At 38.2% G+C, this 20807-nt stretch overlaps 1 protein-coding gene across 1 annotated transcript in view; it reads right to left on the reverse strand.

Annotated features, from left to right (window-relative positions):
* The window catches only part of PINX1 (PIN2 (TERF1) interacting telomerase inhibitor 1), an 87832-nt gene that overhangs the window by 44452 nt on the left and 22573 nt on the right, over window positions 1–20807 (reverse strand). The window contains exons 5-6 of the mRNA XM_032855734.1: window positions 19327–19419; window positions 13353–13429 (exon numbers count right to left, since the gene is read on the reverse strand). Of these exons, the coding sequence (XP_032711625.1) occupies window positions 13353–13429; window positions 19327–19419 (170 nt within the window). The remainder of the gene's footprint in view (window positions 1–13352; window positions 13430–19326; window positions 19420–20807) is intronic.

Genomic DNA, 20807 nt, shown 5'->3' on the forward strand with positions numbered 1-20807 from the left:
AAATAATGCTAGAGCCAGGAGTTGAAAACAATCTCCACCCCTACCCCACCCCTGGCCCAAGTCTTTTGAGATAAAATAGTTTACATTTAAAATTAATGGATGAAAGAAAGGGTTGTTAAATTTCCAAACAATTTTTCTTCTGATGTGAAAGGGTTTCATCTTAATGTTTCTGACCTCTTCTTTAGTAATGATTTGGCCAATATCCCTGTGTGTTAGGCCCTATCCACTTATAGAATGGAAAACAAGGGCTATTTTTCTCTCTAAAGTAAAAATGTGTAAGAAAACAAAGGGTTTAGTCTCTGGAAAGACCAACCTTGAGAAGTTCTGCCAGGTAGGACCAAGTTGCAGCTGGAGGGCAAGGCAGCCAGAGTATGCATGCAATGTCCTCCTCACCCCATCCATCACCAGAACCCAGGCCCTGTTCCCCAAGCAACAGTGCCTTTCTAGAGAAACTGAGCCTCACTGAAGGAAAGCAGTGGTGCCTGTGCAAACAGAGCTTCCAATTGGTGGGCTACCAACTGACTCAAGTAAGAGTCAGACAGCAAAGGGACATCAGACTACGGGGAAAATCTCCAACATGAAAGAAACCAAAACCAAAAGGAAAAATGAGCTCAGAAGAAGAGAAAAACCACCAGGAGCTCTCATAAAATACTGTGCTCAGAGATAAATGTATCTATGAAACAAGAATAGGGGGGTACTGAAAAATAAACAAAAAGGAACAATCAGATCATGAGAAATAGCTCTTGGAAATTAAAAATATGAGGGCAAAACTTAAAATTTTAATAGGGAAAAAAACACAAAAATTTTTAGTAGAAAGATTGGAAGAAAAAAATATTGAGAAAATATTTCCAAAAGTAGAAGAAAGATATAGAAAAATAGAAGATAAAAGATGAAAAAAATCCAAGGAATAATTCAAGATGCTCACTGTGTAATAGTGACCTCTAAAGAAAACAGAGGAAAAAAATACCAAAGAATGGATAAAAAGGTTAAATTTCCAGAACTGGTAGAAGGACATGGATCTTCGCACTGGAAGATGTGTCAAGAACCTAGTGAATAAAAATACTCAACCAATCACACTTCCATGAGAATTTAGAAATCCAAGGATAAAAAGATCCTAAAAACTCCTCAAGACAAGACAAAGAAAACAGATCTATGTAAAGGACTGAAATAAAAACAGCAGGAATGGAAATCAGAAGGGACTAGTCATACTTTCAAAATCCTGCAAAGAAAATGGTTTTCAGCCCAGAATGCTATAACCAACCCAATCTGCCATGGTATTAGGATAGAGATTTTGAGAACTTACCCCTTCTCAGAAAGCTGGCAAAAGATGAAGGGGGACAGAAGAGGTAATAGGAGCAGAGCGCAGGGGAAGTCTGGGATGCCAGTGACGGAGCAAACCAAACAGCCAGTCAGGGTGACGAGGAAGAAGGGGGTCCTAGGAGGGCAATCCCTGGGGAGAAAACTGCACTGATTAGCTGGTGTGCTCAACATGGCAGAAAGCTGGATATTAAAAGGTTACTAGGGGGTACAGAAAAAATTACATGGACACACCCTTTGTTCCCCACCAGAAAACAATGCAAAATTATAAAAGGCAATGTACACTTATAAAAGAAATTAGAGTATACTATTTGGCTTGGCAAGGAACAATATTTACATAGTCATGAAAATGTAGATACCAAATACCAAATTAATAATTATGTCAGTACTTTGAGTGGTAAGAAGGCCTAACCTACCAAAACAGAATTTCAGATGATGTAAAAAAAAAAAAAAAAAAAAAAAAAAATTAACGCATCAACAGTGTCAATGTAAGATATTTTAAAATATGAAAATAAGTACCAGATAATTTTAAAAGAACCGGAGCACTTGGGAGGTGAAACAGCATGGGATGTGATGGAAGAATGTTGCTTTTCATTAGAAGCCGATGAGGGCAACTTAATTTTTAAAATCAGTATGCATCTATTACTTTGATTAAAAAATAATAACAGATATTCAGTGAGTACTCACTATCACTACATGCCAGGGACTATTTCAAATGCTTTACAGGTGACCTCATTTAATCTCCAATCTAACAATTCTTTTAGGTAATACTATTATTATCCCATTTTAAAGATGAGGAAATTAAAGCAGATAGGGGTTGGGTCATTGGCCCAGGAGCTCACTGCTAGCAACTTGATGGAGCCAGGATTCAAATTTAGGCAGTCTGGACCAGAATCTGGAGATCTTATTAACTTCTGATGAAGCCAAGAAAATGTAATTCTATAAATTATTTTGGAAAAAGCAGATTTTCACCTATCAATAAACATAGACGGTCATAACCAATCAGACTAACAGACATGAGTAAGTGGAAAGCATTTCTTTTCTCATATCTAAAATCCTATATTTTTCTATCAACAATAAAAAAATGTAGCCCAAACAGCAAGAGCAGCAGAAAAGAAAAAGTTGGAGAAAATTGCAGTCACACAAAGTATAGTTAAAAAATGACTAAGTTTCCTTGATATATGAATTTGTTGGAAAACCATTTATCAACAGCCTGTTTCTCTCTACCAGAGTCCCTCAAGCCGAGAGCCATGTCATTCCCTTTGACTGATTAATTAGCCAATCAGGGGACATTTTTCATTGTGAGGCATGATGGTTTATTCCAGCTAATGTTTGGTCTCTAATGGCGACATATTAAAGCCAACTCGGCTATTTTAGCCCTGTGGAGTGACCAAAAGAAAGGGATAGAAGATAAATCAAAAGAGCTCCCTTCAGTTTTCCTTCAGTCCTTAACAAAACCCCCAAGGAGCAAATGGCTGGAGGAAAGATCCTCTACCAATAAAAGAAAAAAAACAAAGAAAAGAAAGGTAGAAACGCCTTCAAGCCAAGGGGATCCTTTCCTGTGTCTGAGGAGCAATAATTTATCCTCTGTTGATTAACAGACCACTGATAGAATAGGCACTAAAAAGTCAATATCTAGCTCTTCTTCCTTTTATCAAAAGCTGTGCTCAATAGAAAATCTAGCTCGGCAATGCTTCTTACTCACTTGGAATGATTTCACCGCTGAATTAGAAGAGGCCAAGAGTAACCTGATCTTGGGCACTCTTCACACTACGATCACACTCCAGTCAGGCAGTTGCCCATTGTGGTGCAAGTTCTCCAAGCTTCTCATCCATCCCTATGCCTGTGACAGGCACCAAAGCACAAAGATCTTTGTAGATGTTCAAATATCAGAGGAATACAAGTTCCCAAAGAAGAGAGATGTGAATATTCCATACCCAGGAAACAGGAAGCACTTCTCAAATATGTATAGTATACTGCCTAGCCCGTTCAGCAACATTATTCTAAGCAGCTACTCCTTGCTACCCAATTCCACACTTATGTACATAAAACTAACTGGCTTTCTCACCTCCAACTAGGCCAAAGATTACAAATTAGCAGTTGTGTCAAATGAGATCACAAACATGTTTTACTTGTCTGGAACAAGATCTACCACCACCACTGATTTCAACATCATCATATTTTATAAATCTTGGGAACTTTCAGGCAGGATATCAATTTTCTTGATTCCCTGTCATCTTAAAATTAGACTACTTACATACACATTTACAGTCAGATACCTGGACTCCATGGACATTTGAGACCCAGGATAAGCTGGCAAATAGAAAAGGCATAGAAAAGAAGATGTACCAAGTTATGTAACAAGTTACATCTTCTTTACAATACCTTGTCCATTCAGAGACTCCTGCCCTTTGTACCAAGATCAATCATCATTTCTCTGTAGATTTTTCTGGCATCATGGTAAAAATTAATGGTTCTCTAGTCTGTTTCCATAATGTTTAAAACATACTTCAATAACTGAGTTCAATTCAATAAAAACTTTACTGAGAGCCTACTTCATGCAAGGCATGGTTCTAGATGCTATATAGAGTACAAAAATTCCTGCCCTCATAGGGCTTCCAAACCACTGAGGAAAGACAGTAAACAAACAATTCAATGTATTGGGTGGCAGTAACTGCTATGGAGAAGAATAAAGCAAAGGAAAGGGTATAAGAGTGTCAAGGTTTTTGTTTTGTTGTTATTGTTTGTGTTTTCAATCATACATATGGTAACATTTGTACAAAAGTGTGAATGAGGCAGGGGTAGGCCATTCCACACAGAGGAGCCACCAAGTACTTAAACTTGGGGTGGGAGCAGTCCTGAAATACTAGAGGAACAGCAAGGAAGCCAGTGTGATGAGGGCAGAGCAGTTACCAAATACCCAGAAGATGAGGTAGGGCAGTAGTGAGTGTGTGTCTATGTATATATGAGAAAGAGAGAGAGAGAGAAAGAGATAGTGTGGGGGTGGGTGGGTATGACATACAGAATTCTAGGCCATTGTAAAAATTTGCTTTTTGCAAGGTTTTGAAGACAGTAGTGACATGATCTCAATTACATTTTCCAAAGATCACTCAAGCTGCTATAGAGAAATACACTATAGAAAAGATTCTTACATTCTCCTAAAGAATCTGTTACATTATATTCAAGATATTTCTATAACTTTGTCCTCTAGCAGAGGACCATGAATTCCATGAAGGGGGCCAGGTCCTACTGTCTTTGCAGCTTTAGCAATCAGAGCAATCATCAGGACACACCACATAAATTTTTATAACCTTTTAAGTTTCTCCAGCTTTTCCATTATTAAATAAATGCCAACAAACTATGTTTACTGTGGAAGAAGTAAGAAATCAGAACTTTACATAACCTGTAAAAGGATATCTTTTGTGTCTGGCTTCAAAAGTATTAACAGAAGGAAAGATTGTACTAGGTACAAAATATCACTTTGGTTCAAATTCAATATCCTTGGTAAACTATTCACTATTTTGTCCTTTCATACCTCCAAGTATGTTATGTTGCTCAGATGAACTTCAGTGAAAGAAAAGGGGAGGGTAATGGTCTCCTGGTGCTTCCTAAATGGACTGTCCCTCAATTTTCTTAGATGGCATTTAATTCCACTTGTAAATCTCTCCAAGCGTTAAATTTTCTATGACCTAAGTATTTGAACTGTCCACTCCCTGTCTGAGGAACATTTTTTATATCTAAATCTCTGAAACTCACATTAAAAATCTGTTTTCCCTTGCTACTGTTAATGGAATCAGACTAATTTCCATTGTGATGACAAAAACAGTCCTGCTTGATGCAGTGGCATAAACTTAGATGATCTGAAGAGTCTATTTGTCCTTGAGATCCTATTATCTTTCCATAAACAGACTCTAACAGTACTAAAACACTGTAAATCTTTGGGGAACAGGGATAGCATCAAATACATTTTGAAACTTATTAAATTCAGTACCATCATCTCCATGAATACTTAATACATGTTGATGATGATAAAGAGGTTTTATCTCAGTTTTCGCTCATTTATTTTAAAGCAATGAATTCTTTACACACTGAACAAGTGCCAATACATCTATCCCAAATTGTATAGGACATCACATTAGAAGGAAGATAACTGCTTTAGTTATTACTCATAATAAATACTAATTCTTAAAAATTGATATGCTAAGAAATCCACCATAATTGCTGTAATGGCAAAATGGCAACAAAAAGCCTCCTTGCTGGAATACTATAAAAGGGAGGATTTTAGGGCACCTAGGTGACTCAGTCAGTTAAGTGTCTGACACTTGATTTCAGCTCAGGTCATAATCTCAGGGTCGTTAAGACTGAGACCTGCACTGGGCTCTATACTGGGCGTGAAGCCTGCTTAGGAGTCTCTCTCTGCCCCACTCCCACCCAGGACACACTTTAAAAAAAAAAAAAAAAAAAGGAAAGGAATTATTGGCAATGAGTAAGTTTACACAGTACATTTATATTAACAAATATTGCTCAGCATGTGACTATGCACACATGGATTAAAATTTTCTCATTACTATGTTAAGTTTATTATTCACCAGCTTAAATTTGAGTGTGTTACCAATTATAATGATGACAGCGATCTTAGCAGCAGCAACTAAGGTATGTTGGGCACTTACTGCATGCTAGAGACTTGCTAAGGCTTAGCTTAATTCTTGTTAGATAATTTATTACCCCATTTTATGACTGAAGAAGCTAAGCTTTGAGAGGTTAAGTAACTTGCCCCAAATCAGTCTTCACACTACCCATGGGCTCAAAAACAGGCTTATCAAATTCTTACAGTGCCTGCTCTCAATGCCATACTCCACTGAATGAGCCTCCCATTAGAAGCGAGAGAAATAGAACAATTCATTAGATGACATGATTTCCTCATTCCACTGGTTAAGACATCTACCAGGTTCACCATTGCACAATCACAGAGGCACAGAATGACAGCTCCTTAGAGAGCCATTTCAGTTATCTAGGTAACAAACCACTGCAAAACTTAGCAGCCTAAAACAACAATCTTTTCATTATTACACACTACTTCTGTAGTCAGCAATTTAAGAAAGAGCTTGGCAGGGTGGGGCTCTGGCCCCAGGTTTCCCTAATGTGGCTATGATCAAAAAGTGATTAGAGCTGGCATAGCAATGGGTTGGCCTGGACCTCTTTCTCTTCACAGTCTTGGGAACCTTTCCACATGTTTCATCCATCAGTACTAGTTCTTTTTTACAAAGCATAACAAACAAATCTGTTCTTTTTTTTTTAAAGAATATTGGTAAAACCATCTGGACATTCAAAGTCAGGATTTCTCTTTAGGCAAGGCAGGGTTTGTTGTTGTTGTTGTTTTTTTCCTTCTTCTCTTTTTATTGTATTATTTTAGTCACCATACAATACATCATTAGGTTTTGATGCAGTGTTCCCAGATTCATTGTTTGTGTATAACACCCAGTGAATTGCCGATTTGCTAGTTCCTGTATATAACCTGCACCTCCAGATACTTTCGTTCCCAATGCCCATCTCTGAACACACTCTTAAAATATGGCATCCAGGCCTCAAAGAATAGTTCAAATACAGTCACCAGTGCAGAAAATGAGCAAAACACCTGTTGTCTTCAGCATGCAGGCACAAGCGTTCTGATACAGCCCAGGCCTGTATGTGGGATAGCTGCCGTACTTACATATTCTGGCTTATGTAAAGCTGAGGTCAGGTTACAAATCCTTGCCTCTAAATTAATTCTCATCTAACTGCTATCAAATGAGATCTTTCCAGGATTAAATGAGACTTTACACATCTTCATAAAATTTCATCTATTTAGTTTTGGTTAAATAAAGTGTTTTCCAGTTTAGGGAGATTATTTTGAATCTTGATCCTGTTATCAGTGGTCAAAATGATGATGAGAATTATGGAAGTCATCAGAGCTGGCAAAAAAAAACCCAAACTTTAGACCTAAATAAATATATTATTTGGCTTGTTTGTGGGCTTAGTTTAAATTTATCTCTAACTAAACGGTTCTTCATTAGAAGACTGCTTTAGCAAATACTAGGCTGGGAAAGCTGAGTAGCTTTTGAATCCTGATGCCCAGATCTGGGGTAAGAAGGGGGAGGCAGAGTGACAGAGGCTGTAGGAAGGGAGAGAGGTTTAAATTTAAGAGTTCACATCTGGTAAACCATTTACAAAACTCAACCTAATTCATGAATATAGGTTATTAACATGAACATTGGAACAAAGGAGGAGTAGCTTTGATTCAAGGACGTTTCAAGCAAAAATTTTTAAAAAGGACTCTTCTTTTCCCAATGATCTTCCCTTATGAAGTAATAAGGGCAGTTTAGATTTTAATAGTTATATAATACTTCACTGTACTAATAAAAGCATATTTTATGTAATGATATTCTATTTGGTATTTTAGAAAATACATTTAGATTCTATAGAGTGTATATTTTTGATATCATTAATAAAGTTATAACTGTAAAAACAAAATAACAACAAAAAAAAGTAAGGGCAGTTTATAGAGCTAAAACAATGGTCAAAATATCCCATGAACTCAACTAGCCAAAAGAGAAGGGTCTGCTTGGAAGTGTAGGTTCAGATTTGACAATCAGTCAGAAATGGAAAAGAAAGGAGATTCATGATAACTGACAAGAAAGGAACATAAATCATGCTTTGGTTCAAAAAGCAAAAGCCCTCAGGTTATTCAAGCAAAGTAATCATTAACTGGGGTATATAAGAGCATATAAGAAATACAAGGTTTCTAATTCAATCATGTTACAGAGGTGAAGAAATTGACAATTATTTTGCCAAGAGCCTATGTCAGAAACCTGCTGTTGAGAGAAACAAAGTAGGAATGCTGGTGACACAGTCTTAATCCTTGATATGGTTTAGGAGTATTTTCTGTAGTGATAAGGCTGAATCAGGAAACGAGCTGGATAGAGGAAGGAAACTGCAAAAGTGGGGGGAGGGAAAAAATGAAAGCAGCAAAAAAAAAAAAAAGGGAGTATCAGGAAGTTCAACAAGATAGGAACTAATGGAATTTGTTTTTCAGTGTCTCCAATTCCAACTTGCACATCAAGTGAGAAAAGATACACACACATACACTCTTGTATCTATAACTCCTGGCAGGCACTGGCCAGCACAAGTACCTGCTGCAGGTTTCGGGGGCCCTAGTAATTTCAGTTCAATATGTTTGATCATTTCTTTGTCTCCATAGAAAGTGCATACATCTCCAATTTAGGTGAACTCCAATCCAGAGTTATTGTCTCCTTAGTACAAAGATGATGGGGAAAGGAAATGAAGGACTTGGAAATTAAAAATGTACAACCAACCATTCCTACACAGAGCAGTGTGTTAAAAGTTTTCTGAGTAATTGGTAGTTTGTGATGATCTTTCACTATTTAAGCAAGTAGTTCTGAATAGCCAGATTCAGATAGGGCACCAGTGCCTCTAGATAGTCTCTGTGGCTGGAGAAAATACCAAGCACCAAGAAAGTCAGAGGATAGTTCCTAGAGACAGGAAGGCTCTGTTCCTCTACAAAATACAAAGTTCACTCCTACTACCCTCACAAAGAAAATTTCCATTTTAAGTGATTTTTTTAAGGAAGAGATTTATTTTTATTTTTATTAATATTTTTAAAGATTTTATTTATTTATTTCACAGAGAGACAGCTAGAGAGGGAACACAAGTAGGGGGAATGGGAGAGGGAGAAGCAGGCTCCTCTGAACTACACACATGGATTGCTAGCAGTGTCAATTTCCTGGCTTTCATCTTGTGTGATAGTTATGTCAGATGTAACTACTGAGATAACTGGGTGAAGGGTACAAGCAACCCCTCTGAACTATCTTTGCAACTTCCTATACATCTGTAATTACTTCAAAATAAAAAGATTTAAAGCAAAAAAAGGTAAAAAAAAATCTGTTATTAATCAAGGGCTTCAGCTATTAGGTATAAATGTATTAAGATTCTTTAAATCCTGAGAGACTAGAAAATGCACACGTTAACACAGCATCTATGCTTCAGAAACTCAAGCTAAGTCTTTCTTAATTCAGTTCCAACAGCAAAATAAAATTGTTCCCAAAGCTGGCCCAGGCATTTGTAATCTGCTTCCTGAACCTATCAGAGTTCAGTTCTGCCTGAAGGCAAGGTGGTGATTTTGAAAGCTGAACTACTATTTTCAGCAAAATGAGAATATAAAAGTCAACCAGTTTCCCACAAAGTGATGATAAAATATTAACTACTTATGCCTTTGACAAAATCTCAAAGAAAACTTCGAAGGCATAACTAAGATAATTTAAATGTAGATTTTATTTATTTATTTATTTGCAAGAAAGTTGACCTATGGTACAGGGGAAAGGACAATGACTCTGGAGTCAGAGGGACCTGGACTTAAATCCCATTTGTACCACCTTGGACCTTCATAACAAATCCTTCTGAGCACTGGTTCCCTCACTGCTAAAAAGGTGGTAATGCCTCCTTCACAGAACTGTTGGGGACAAATGAAATACTATCTGAAGTGGCCCGCACCGTGTCTAGCACACAGATGCTTTATAAGGTTGTAGTTTCTTTTCTGTCATTACAACAGTCAGGGGTTGTAGAAATTAGTAAGTTCGGCTTTAACTTGAGAGGTAGGATATCACCCAAACTAGATGTGGTCAATGTCCAAGGTTCTTTAAATCTCGATGCAAAGACAAGATCAGTATCAGCTCCTTATCCAGAGCACCCACAGAGAATACCTATGCTAGCATTCAATACTGCCATGATGTCTGAGATTCTTCCGGTATCTGACCTCCAGGAGCACCTTTACCTTGGCAATGCCAACTACAAATTCAGGCCAATGTTGCTATGGGGGTCAAGGGAGTAAAAACAAAGTGATACTCCTTCCAACTGCAACCAGGAGCCAAAAGAGGTGGTATTTTCAAACAAATCTGATCAAAGGCCTCCTGCCCTTGGCTATAAGGACTGTTGTAACTAACATGATAAGGTTTCATAGCAACAATTTATTCAGGGAAGGTACAGGTGTGCCTCAATGAGAGCTAACTCTCTATGTGAAAATCAACACACATCTAAAACAAATTTAAAAGTGACTCTGCTTTACAGGGAGAAGTAAACCAAAAAACAGCCTCTCAACTACGGAGAACAAACTGATGGTGAGCACCAGGACAGGGGTGTGGGGGTATATGGGTGAAATAGGTGATGGGGATCAAGGACTGCTCTGTGATAAGCACCAGGTATTGTATGGAAGTGTTAAATCACTATATTGTACACCTGAAACTGCTAGTACACTGTATACTAACTGGAATTAAAATAAAAACTAAAAAAAAAGGGACTCTGCTTTACAGTAATATTTTTTTCCTTGGTGTCTTAAAAATGTGATTAGGTTTCAATACCCTCCCATCTTATATATACGTGTAGCTATGTATTAGATGTAAAATACCACAGAGGCCCTGTCGACTTATGCAGGGCACGCAGCAGTGTGACCAGCAGCATTAGCATCACCTGGGAGCTTCTCAGAAACGCAGACTCTTGGGCCCCACCCCACCCTCAAGAACTGGAATCTGCAGTTTAACACAATTTCCAGATGATCTGCGTATGTATTAAGATTTCAGAAGCTCTGTCCTAGGCAGTATTTGTAACCCTAAAGCCAGAAGCTCTCCCAAATGTTACATAACAGGGCTTCCACTAGTGGCTCTCAATCCTCACTCCTAATAGTCACCCAAGTCATCTGGGTAGGCTTTATTTTAAATTAAAAGTATTTTTATTCTTCTCTTTTTAATACCTATTCCTGGACCCTGACTCCAAATTTGGATTTAACTGGGCTGGGCTGGCACCCTGGCATTAGCATTTTTCTTAAAGCTCCTTAAGTGACTGAGTGGAAGTGCTGCTGAGAACCACTGCTACAGACCCCGCACTGCACCCTGATGTAACACTGCCTCACCAAACAATCAGGATTTCAAATGCATCTACAAGAGGAAAACCTTAAGTGAGAGTTTAAGAAAACCAGAGTGAGAGATTAAGAAGTGCCTGGATATAAATCTTAAACAACAAAACACAGTATTATATCAAGGCTGGTCTTCTCCACACCAACTACACTGAAATAGACTTTCCCTGGGCTAGTACCAGGGAATTGTTGCCGAAGCTCCTCAAGTACAGGCTCACAGCAACATGGTCATGAATGACTATACCACCGAAAAGCCAAGAAGTGCTGGATAGTGTTGAAAAGTTTCATGGCACCTAACATCAGGACTTACTGACAGACATCTGTCAGAGGATTAGAAACCTCTAATCTCCTGAAACAAAAAGTTTTCCTGTGCTTACCACTTAAGTTTTTTTAAAGTTCTACCAAAAGCCCATATAATACTTCCTTCCCTCATCTGTTCAACTGTAAAATTTCAAAGAGAGTACTAGAAAAGACCAGGGTTGCAGGCAGTAGGGGCTGGCAGCAGGGAGAAAAAAGAGGGTCAAGTAACCCAAGAATGCAAGGATTTGGAAATGCCAGTACAGTGGGAATGCAAGATTGAGAGAGCTGGAACAGTAAGGTTATCATCAGAAATCCAGTATGGACCATGGGGCTGATGCAAAGGTGCAAGGTGTGGCCAAGGGAGAGGGTAGCTAGGGCAGAGTGGAGGTGATAGAACATCCTTGAGGATACTGAAATTACTGAGGATGATCAAAGGAGAGGGACTCAAGAGAAACACTCAGGTAACATAGATGCAAAGTCTTGAGTGAACAAGGCAGAGGGCCTGATCCAATCCAGGTCATGCAGTAACCACTGAAGGGGAGAGGTGTAACCAGAAATAACGCTGTCTGATGATCCTCAGCTCTTCCAACAGCCTCTCCATGAATGCAGCATCCAGTGTGGCCTGATGTCAGAACACCTCCTCCCTAATGACCCACTGCTTTTGACATGACTCAGCAGAGACCTACAGACACCACCCCTCGGTGAGCCAATGGGGCCCAGGCCTGCATCCTCAGTCTTTACCACTGAAGGTGCAGGGGCAGAAAAAGTGCTGAAAGATGGAATTTTCTCCCAACCCGCAGAGGAAATCACCAAGCACAATCCCTAATAAGTATAGTCTTTGAAAATAATATTAAGTAACAAACAGCTACTGCCCTGGAAAAATTCCCATAGCTCTGGAGAAATATCAGAAATAAATGACACAAGTGTTTTTTTGTTCTATCATCATCAAGGGCTTTGGCTAGGAGCCAATAAAGAAACTATAAGGAGGACATATTGGATTAGTTGAGTAATAGCTATAGCAACCATATTACAGATTTTTGGAGACAACACCAACTTTAAATTTTTATCCCTTTATCTCCAGAAACCCATATTTCAAAACTTCAGTTTTGACATCCAAGCCCAGAACTGTCTCTTACTTTGGAAATGGCACAAAAAACTTTGTGCTGTATTATACAGTCCAATGACCTAATGAAGACTCGGAATTATGGACTCATTCCATTTAGGGTACAGTTTAGTCACCCTACTCCTATCTAGTTTTGAAATAAACATTGTACAATGGAGGAAATACAAAACCAAATGCCTTACAGACTCTCCATGATGATGCAACTTTCAAAATGCTTTTTAAAGGGAACAGACCAGAATAGGACTACATACACGATATCGTTTCTCCCCAAGCCATTAGCCCAAACAATTATGCAGTCCAAGCAGAGCAAACAAAACCGATGCAAGCAACCACCCTATCTTCTGGCATGGGAGAGACATTTTTCCCTTTGAGTATACCAGCAAAGGCATTCCTCCCGAGTTTATTCCAGTCCTCACACAAGGGAAAAAGCAGGTAACACATATTCTTTCTCAGAATCCTTATAAAGCATATTATCTTCCAACTATTATTATTAAAAGGATCATATTTAGCCTTTGTATAAAGCCTCTCAAAGTTTTTTTGGTAGGTTTATCTAAAAAGTACTACCAGTAATACATTTAAATAGTTCTACTTAATCGCAAAAAATCAAGCGGTGTTGAAACGAACATATATCAACTGTATGTGGCTTAATACCTCAGGAGTCTTCTTACTCTGTCTTTTCCCAAAAATGCAGTCAAGATCTGTTTTGCTCCGAGATGATAGATCCTTCCCTAGAAAAACAACATGATGCCTTTCAGTAATACCATTCTTTCTAAAATAAGGAGTATGAATATAAACTATGACAATCCTGAAAGCAAAATGGGTTTTGGAAAAGAAACAATTTTATAAGCTATTGACTTTGTCTCCCTTTCACAGACTACAACTCCTTAATTAAACATAAAATTAATTAAAAAATCCCTTATAAATCAAGTGTTTTAGAAGCAGAACCCCTGACATTCTCTTATTTGTAGAAGCAACTAAGAGCACGTAACACGAGAGGAAAATAACTGTAAAGCAAGCTCTTCTACTGGTATGACTTCAAGGTATAATATCTGGGTCTCTAGGTTCCCCATTTATAAAAGAATTATCATTTATTCTAAGGAGACGTGAGTTACTTAGGATTATGAAATGCAGACAAAAACGCTGCTAGCTACATAGCTTTGAAAACACACATGAATGAGGGCACACTGTATTTGACACATAGGAGCTCTATAATTGAATGAATGAAAATTTGAGAATATATGCAAATAGCTATATTAGGATGAAAGGATTTCAGATTTTTCTCTTTAAAATGTTCTTTACTATTACAGCTCTACCATCTTTAAGTAAAAGGATACATAGTAAGAGCAGGAAATTTAATGGCTTCTGACAAAGCACTATCCGAAGGGTCTACAATTCTTATTAAAAACACTGAACTCTTTCACTTAATTTCAAACCCACAAACCAACTAATTTAAAATTCACTTCTTTGGACTTTCCACTTCTACCAAAAATACTCTGTGAGCAGTCAACCAAATCTATTCCCATTTATCAACCACATGGTAAATGCATTTTAAAAAGTAACTGCTACATGTAAAGTCTTGAGGCTCTGGGGGAGTGAGGCTCTGGGTCAGACACAGGAATGTGTGTTCTGAGTAGGAAGCCTAAGTTTCAATGTCACAGACTCACTCGTCTTCTTGGTTTCCTGTAGCAAACTCACTTGGCAAAGTAATGGCATGACCCAGAAGGTTCTAGTTCACTGACTATCACTGGGGCATTCAAATATGATATTGCTCAGTGACTCCATGAAATTAAAAAACAAAACACCCTTAGATTTAATGCAAAGTGAGGCACCATAACCAGCTTCATAGGCAACAGTACTAGATTCAATGGTCTAATCAGTACGACCTGTTCCTATCAGGGACATGGTCTTCTGTGGCTCTGTGCTACTCTCTCCTTTCTCCCTGAGCTAGAAACAAAGCTTTCCTGTTTCTGATTATTACGCAGACCCAGACAACAGATCCTAAAGGAAACTTCCTCAAGAACAAAATGAAACATATCTCACATAGGAACTCAGAAAATGAACCTGAAAAGTGGGGAATAAAATTGGTCATGGTGGGGAGAAGTGGGAAAACCCTTAGGAGGTCTAGAGATCTATTCTTAGCTTTGTCATCGGCATAACACCGTTTTGCACTGCTGAGCACATTCAGGATGGCAGTTTCTATTTCAGAAAAAGGAGTTATGTTTAGTTCAAAATATGTATCGTCCATCTTTCCCTAACCTGTCTTCTGGAATGGAACAGATACCCTCAAAGAAATGCAAATTAAGATCTTTTACGGCAACTCTATTAAAAGGAACGCTGGAGGGATTTAGGAAGGGAGGGTACATGCAAGATCGCAATTCTAGGACAGATGTCAAACTATGAACGTGCAGAGATTGAAAACAAATCTAAACATTACAGGAAAAACTGCCAAGCTGGTAGAGACAGTAAGCTGTACCAAAGAAGATGCAAGTGTTTCTAAGGTTTTGGTGATAGGTTCTTATATCAGAAATTTTTATCCTTTAGCAAAGTTCACTTAAGTAAGTGTAGAAACCAGGATTGTTACAGGCCTTGCTCTGGATTTGATCTGGAAAACAAAACACAGAGAAGAATTAAGAGTCAGAGACCAATGGAAAGGAGCTTAAAGATAGATCAAAATGTGAAGATAGAATTGGTACTGAAACAGTTGTTAGTTAATGATCCTGGTTGAATAGTTTATGAATTTTATAAAATCATGGCCACTTTTGAATAAAATATATAAATACTAAAACTGAGTTTGAAAGCTTACTGGTTTCAGTTCTAAATTAAGGTCAAATGACAGCAAATACTGTTGAAAAACTTAGATGTTAGGGAAAATGACAATCAAAAGCTCAACAGAATAAGAACTTACGTTATCTGTCTGGGTTTGGTTCATCTACCTTTCAGTCTTCCATTGGCCATAACACGGCTTCCAGTAGCCAAGCTGATGCAACTATGTCCATAAAAGGATAAGCAGGTACTTTCAGAGAAGAGTTCTTTATGATCTTTTTAGCTGTTTTTCTAACAGTCATGATTATCCAGTCCATCAGAGTGGCAAAGAAAGGAGGAAGGTTACCACTGTGGCCAGATATACCCATGATGCTGAGAAGTCCACATGGGAAGCAAATGAAATTACAAAAAACAAGAATTAAAGAAGCACAGAGATCTGGAACTTCTTAATTTAAGGGCAAAAGTCTTATAGAACCCAACAAGTTCTCGGGAAAATACGGTAATAGAGCACCGTACTAAAACAAAGCCTGAAAAAAAAACCCTGAGCTTTCTGCTTGGAGTAAAGGGGTGAGGGCCAGGAAATGCATGGTAGGTGAAATAGGTTTTGTTAAAATTTAAAAAAAAAAAAACCAAAAAAAAAAGCCAAAAAAAAAAAACAATAAACCAACCCACTTCAGGTGTATGTAGTTAGCCTCACTTACTTGGAAAATTCATTTGCATATCACCAGTCATGAAGAATACAACACATACTGTATCTTGATTTTTGTTTTTAACAAAAATACATGGGACCAATAATAAGCCAGGAACAGAAGATTATGGTGGTGGCACTGAAAGGTGATGTCAGAGTACCAGGCAAGCTGCAGGGCTTAGAGTGGGGGTTGAAATAAGTGAGACCCTCACAACCAATAAGACAGCCAGAATTTTTTCACAGCCTGCAGTGGTGCTAATTTAGATTTAAATGGCAAAAGTATCCAAAGAGGAAACTAGACACCCATTACTAGCAGAGTCCCTTGCCATGGGGGGGGGCAAGGTTTGTGGGGGAATGTACTAAGAGTAATACAGTCTGTGCATCCAGCCTAGGGAGCCAGCCACCAGGACATGTGCTGTCCGGGCAGTTTCCTCGTTTAAGAAGCAAATACTGCCAACGGTCATGGAAGTAAGAAGTCTGAGGAAAATCACTAGGATGAAGCTGCACAACCACAGTTCACGCCCCCTTATTTCTTCCACCCACTGCCCAACTGAGGGGAGGAAGAGAGCAATACTCTCCTGATAACTCTGCACTGTGTAGGTGAAAAACTTTAAAAATGTTTTTGTGGAGTTTGACCTTTTCCTCTCCACAGATGCGCCTCAACAAACATTTTTTGAATTGCAAGAAACTGCATGGAAGTTAGGCTTTTAAACAAACATGGATGATACAAACTTTTGAATTAGAAAATAAGTTGTTTCAAATTCAAATCATAAGTTTGGGACTCTAGAAAGGAGTAAGTATGTATCTCAATGAAAATGATATAGCCAATATTTAGGCAGTAGCAAATTTTTATAATGCTATTTGCTACCGGAATCTCACACTTTTAAAGTCAAATTTTTGTCCTCGCTCTTCCCATGTAAAATGTCATCTTCCCATGTTTTAGTCTCTGGATCACAGGCAGGAGTTACAGCATGAATCATCCTCATTGAATAAGCAAATTAGTTATGTTCACTAAGAGCTTACTGAGGGCTAAAAAGCTTATCAAACATTATGCTGAACAATCAAAAGTTCCATAAAATGGGTCATTTCTGAAAAGTCATAAAATGCAACCTACTTTAGAACTCAATAATGACTTAAAAATCTTTCCTCATGTTTAACAGCGGAAGAGGAGTCTGGAAGAAGGTCAGTGCTAAAGTGATCTGTGCGAGAGGGTAATGCAGCACCCAAGATCCCTGTGATCTAAGATCATCCACCTTAGAGATGACTCAGAGTTTATCATTCACATCCAGGGACAACTGCTCTACATGGAAAGACTTCTTTTATTAAATGAAAGAACTCTAAGATATGCTTTCATCGTGGCTTGTTAAGATGGATAGTAAATAATGACTTTCTTCATTACCTGGATTTCTGCCTCTTTTTCCCACCTTTTCTACTCATTCCCCAATCTGCATTTCCTCTATTTTCCCACTTAATCTCCTCTGCTTCCTTCCTGACAATATATCTTGAACCCTCTTCCCTGTATACCAAAGCCCCCTTCTCCCCAAGCAAGGCTAATACTAAGAAATCAGTAAACCTCATTCCAAGAAATTGAAGGCACAACACACCAAGCAGTTTGACAGGATCACCTGGCAGGGGAGTGGCTTAACTAGAAATAGAAAGCAGATACTCCCAGCCATCCATCAGATTAAGGTAGATTACAGAGGTTTATCCCGGCTGCAGCAAATGGTTTAGGTGAAATCATGCGTGTAGTCAGGCACTAAAGGAAAACTAGATTTGCTAACTTGAAAGTTTCAAAGGCTGCCCTACCATCTAAAAGCTACAGGCCATTTTTAATATCATCAATTTGTTCAGCATCTTTCTGCTATATCTTTCTTTTCCTTTAGGTTCTAATGAAAAAAGACTGGTTATAAAGTGGCAATTTAGCCTCCCCTCAGAATGACTGAGGAGCCAGCAGGGACTGTCTTCTGTTCTGCAGCAGGTCAGGAGTGGAGACAAATCCTGATTAGAGACCACATAGGAAAACAACAAAGAAGATTCCAGCTTGAGAAAAGAAGAGGGCATAACATGAAGAGCCACAGAAAAACCACACCACCTGGGAGAAAGAAGCAGGAAGTGTCCATCTCTCCTTGTACACATTCCTGAAGCTATTCGGCTACTGACTCCATTTAGCTCTGCCACAAGCTCCCACTTATATCAAACCCAGACCTACCTTTCTGGGTGCTACCCCCAAATGAGAACCACCATTAATAGCTAGAGTAGTGGAAATTCTAGCTCCCACTGCTATTCAACTTCTAGGAGTCAGGGAATTCCCAGTCATGGCAACTAGACTAAAGCAAAGGGATGTGTGTTTCCTAGTTGGTAGAAAGGTACATCCAATCTCCCATAGGAAGAGCCATCATATGGTAACTAGACTAGCACAACAGTATTACATTCACATTTATACCTTAAGTATAGTACATAATAAATAGGCTTTTGTATCTGGAAAGTGTACTTAATGCACAATATTGTTCTCCGGGAAAATACTTGGGGGAGTTGAAGTCTAGTTAAATTGTTTTTTACCAATACAAGACTGCCACCTCGTGGTTACACCGTACAACTGCACTTGCAATTGGCGGCAGTACTGGGAAGGGAGCGGGAAGAGATGATGGAGGACCTTAGAACTCACTCACTACCCAGTTCTCAAATACATTTTCTAAAGCTACTTTGCAATGACCATGGAATGCCTATGTTAACATTCCATGCAATGCCAGAATGGTTTGGAATAATGCAACTCAGTTTGGGAGTGAGATTTCTCAAAAACAAGAAATGTAACCAAAAATGTTGAACAACATATTAAAATTATTTTCTGACCTAGCCACATAAAGTCTCTTTTCTCCTCTACACAGCAGATTGACTCCCACTTCCAGCTTTGTCAAAGGACTTGCACATAGTCTAAAGTCGAGTGTGGGGTCCCACCTCAGAGCTAATGAATCTGCACTTTAAACAGATCTCTAGGTGATTCACAATAAATGTTGAAACTTGAGCACTGCTTTAGATCAAACCAGTCAGGCCATCCATACTTGTCCATTTTGCATATAAAACAAGAAATAATGTTGCTGAAAGCTAAAAATCCTTTAAGAAACCTAGTGTGTACATAGAGATTTCAACAACAAATGAAGAAATGCTTAATTTTACCTTTCGTGAATTTCATATAGTGAACACGGTTTTTGGAGATTTTAGACTTTTCTTCAAGACTGAAAGTCTTCTTTTCTTTGTTTTCTGAGGAGTCTTAAAAATAGAAGGAAAAGCATACATTAAACTCTCTCTCTGTAATCCATCCTCATTTATTCTCTTACAAATACAAGGTCTGATTTAAATGAAATCTTTAGGAGCCCTATCATTTATTATTGAACCCAAATCAAACGATTAGAAATATTCTTCTTAAACTGTGTACTATGAATCAGGCAAGACCATTCACACAGAATTTGTAAAATCCTCAAGGAAGAGAACCAAAAACTTGTGTTCACACAAAACCTACATATGAATGTAATAGTAGCCTTATTTATCATAGTTAAATACTGGAAATAACCTGGAATTCCTTCAATGGGTGAATGGCTAAGCAAAGTCTGGTATATTCTTATACTGAAACACTACTCCACAATAAAAAGGAACAACTTGGATGGTCCTCGAGGGCACTGTACTTAGTGAAAAAGGTCAATCTGCACAAGATATGTTCCAATTATATAACATTCTCAAAAGTGACAAAACTATACAGTTAGAGAAAACATTAATGGTTTCCAGGGGACAGGGATGAAAGGGAAGTGTTGGAAGGGGAGTGTGAGTATGAAGAGGCAGCAAGAGGCAGCTCTTCTGTGGTAATGAAACAATCCTGTATCTTAAGTGTGGTGATGATTACATGATTTTATACATGTGATAAAATTCCATTGAGCTACACACACACACGCGCGCGCGCGCGCAAGAAGGCTAAAAAAAATGGTGAAACATTAATAAGGTCTGTGGTCTGAATCAACAGTCTACGCAAGTGTCCTGGCTTTGATGTTATTTTATAGCTATATTAGATGTCACCACCAGGGAAAAGTGGGTGAATGGTACTTAGGACTCTTTGTAGTACTATTTTTGCAATTTCCTTTACATCTATAATTGTTTCAAAATAAAAAGTTATTTTAAAAAGCCAATAAAGGAAGGTTAAATGATAATCAAAAAACAGAGCAGACATGATAATCAGGTAGTATGAAAAAGCAGAGCTGGCACTGAGCCATCACCTCAAACACCAGATTTCAGAGGAGACTCACCTTAAGGACAAAAATAACAAAAATAAATCATCGAGGAATAAACTCATGTTCATTCCTTTGATAAAAGAGGAAAATGTGAGCCTTGCCTAAAATATCAGAGCAAGTAAATCTGGGGTTAGAGTCATTATAGGATAGTCACTAGCTGTCCATATTCTCTCATCCTTATCTATGTGTAGAGGTCAGGCAGCAGAATATCACAGAAACAGGAGAGAAAGAGCCTGAATTTTCCTATACTTATGTTATAAAGAACTACAGATATGAAGTTAGAGAAGGGAAAGGAAATTTTCACCTTGATACCAGAGCAAAACCAGCACATGTCCAATAAACATGTTATGTTAGTTAGCTGTAATCCTTTTCAGAAAT

The sequence above is a fragment of the Lontra canadensis genome, unplaced genomic scaffold (assembly GCF_010015895.1).
Source record: "Lontra canadensis isolate GAN:19392208 unplaced genomic scaffold, GSC_riverotter_1.0 scaffold10, whole genome shotgun sequence".
Classification (NCBI taxonomy): Eukaryota; Metazoa; Chordata; class Mammalia; order Carnivora; family Mustelidae; genus Lontra; species Lontra canadensis.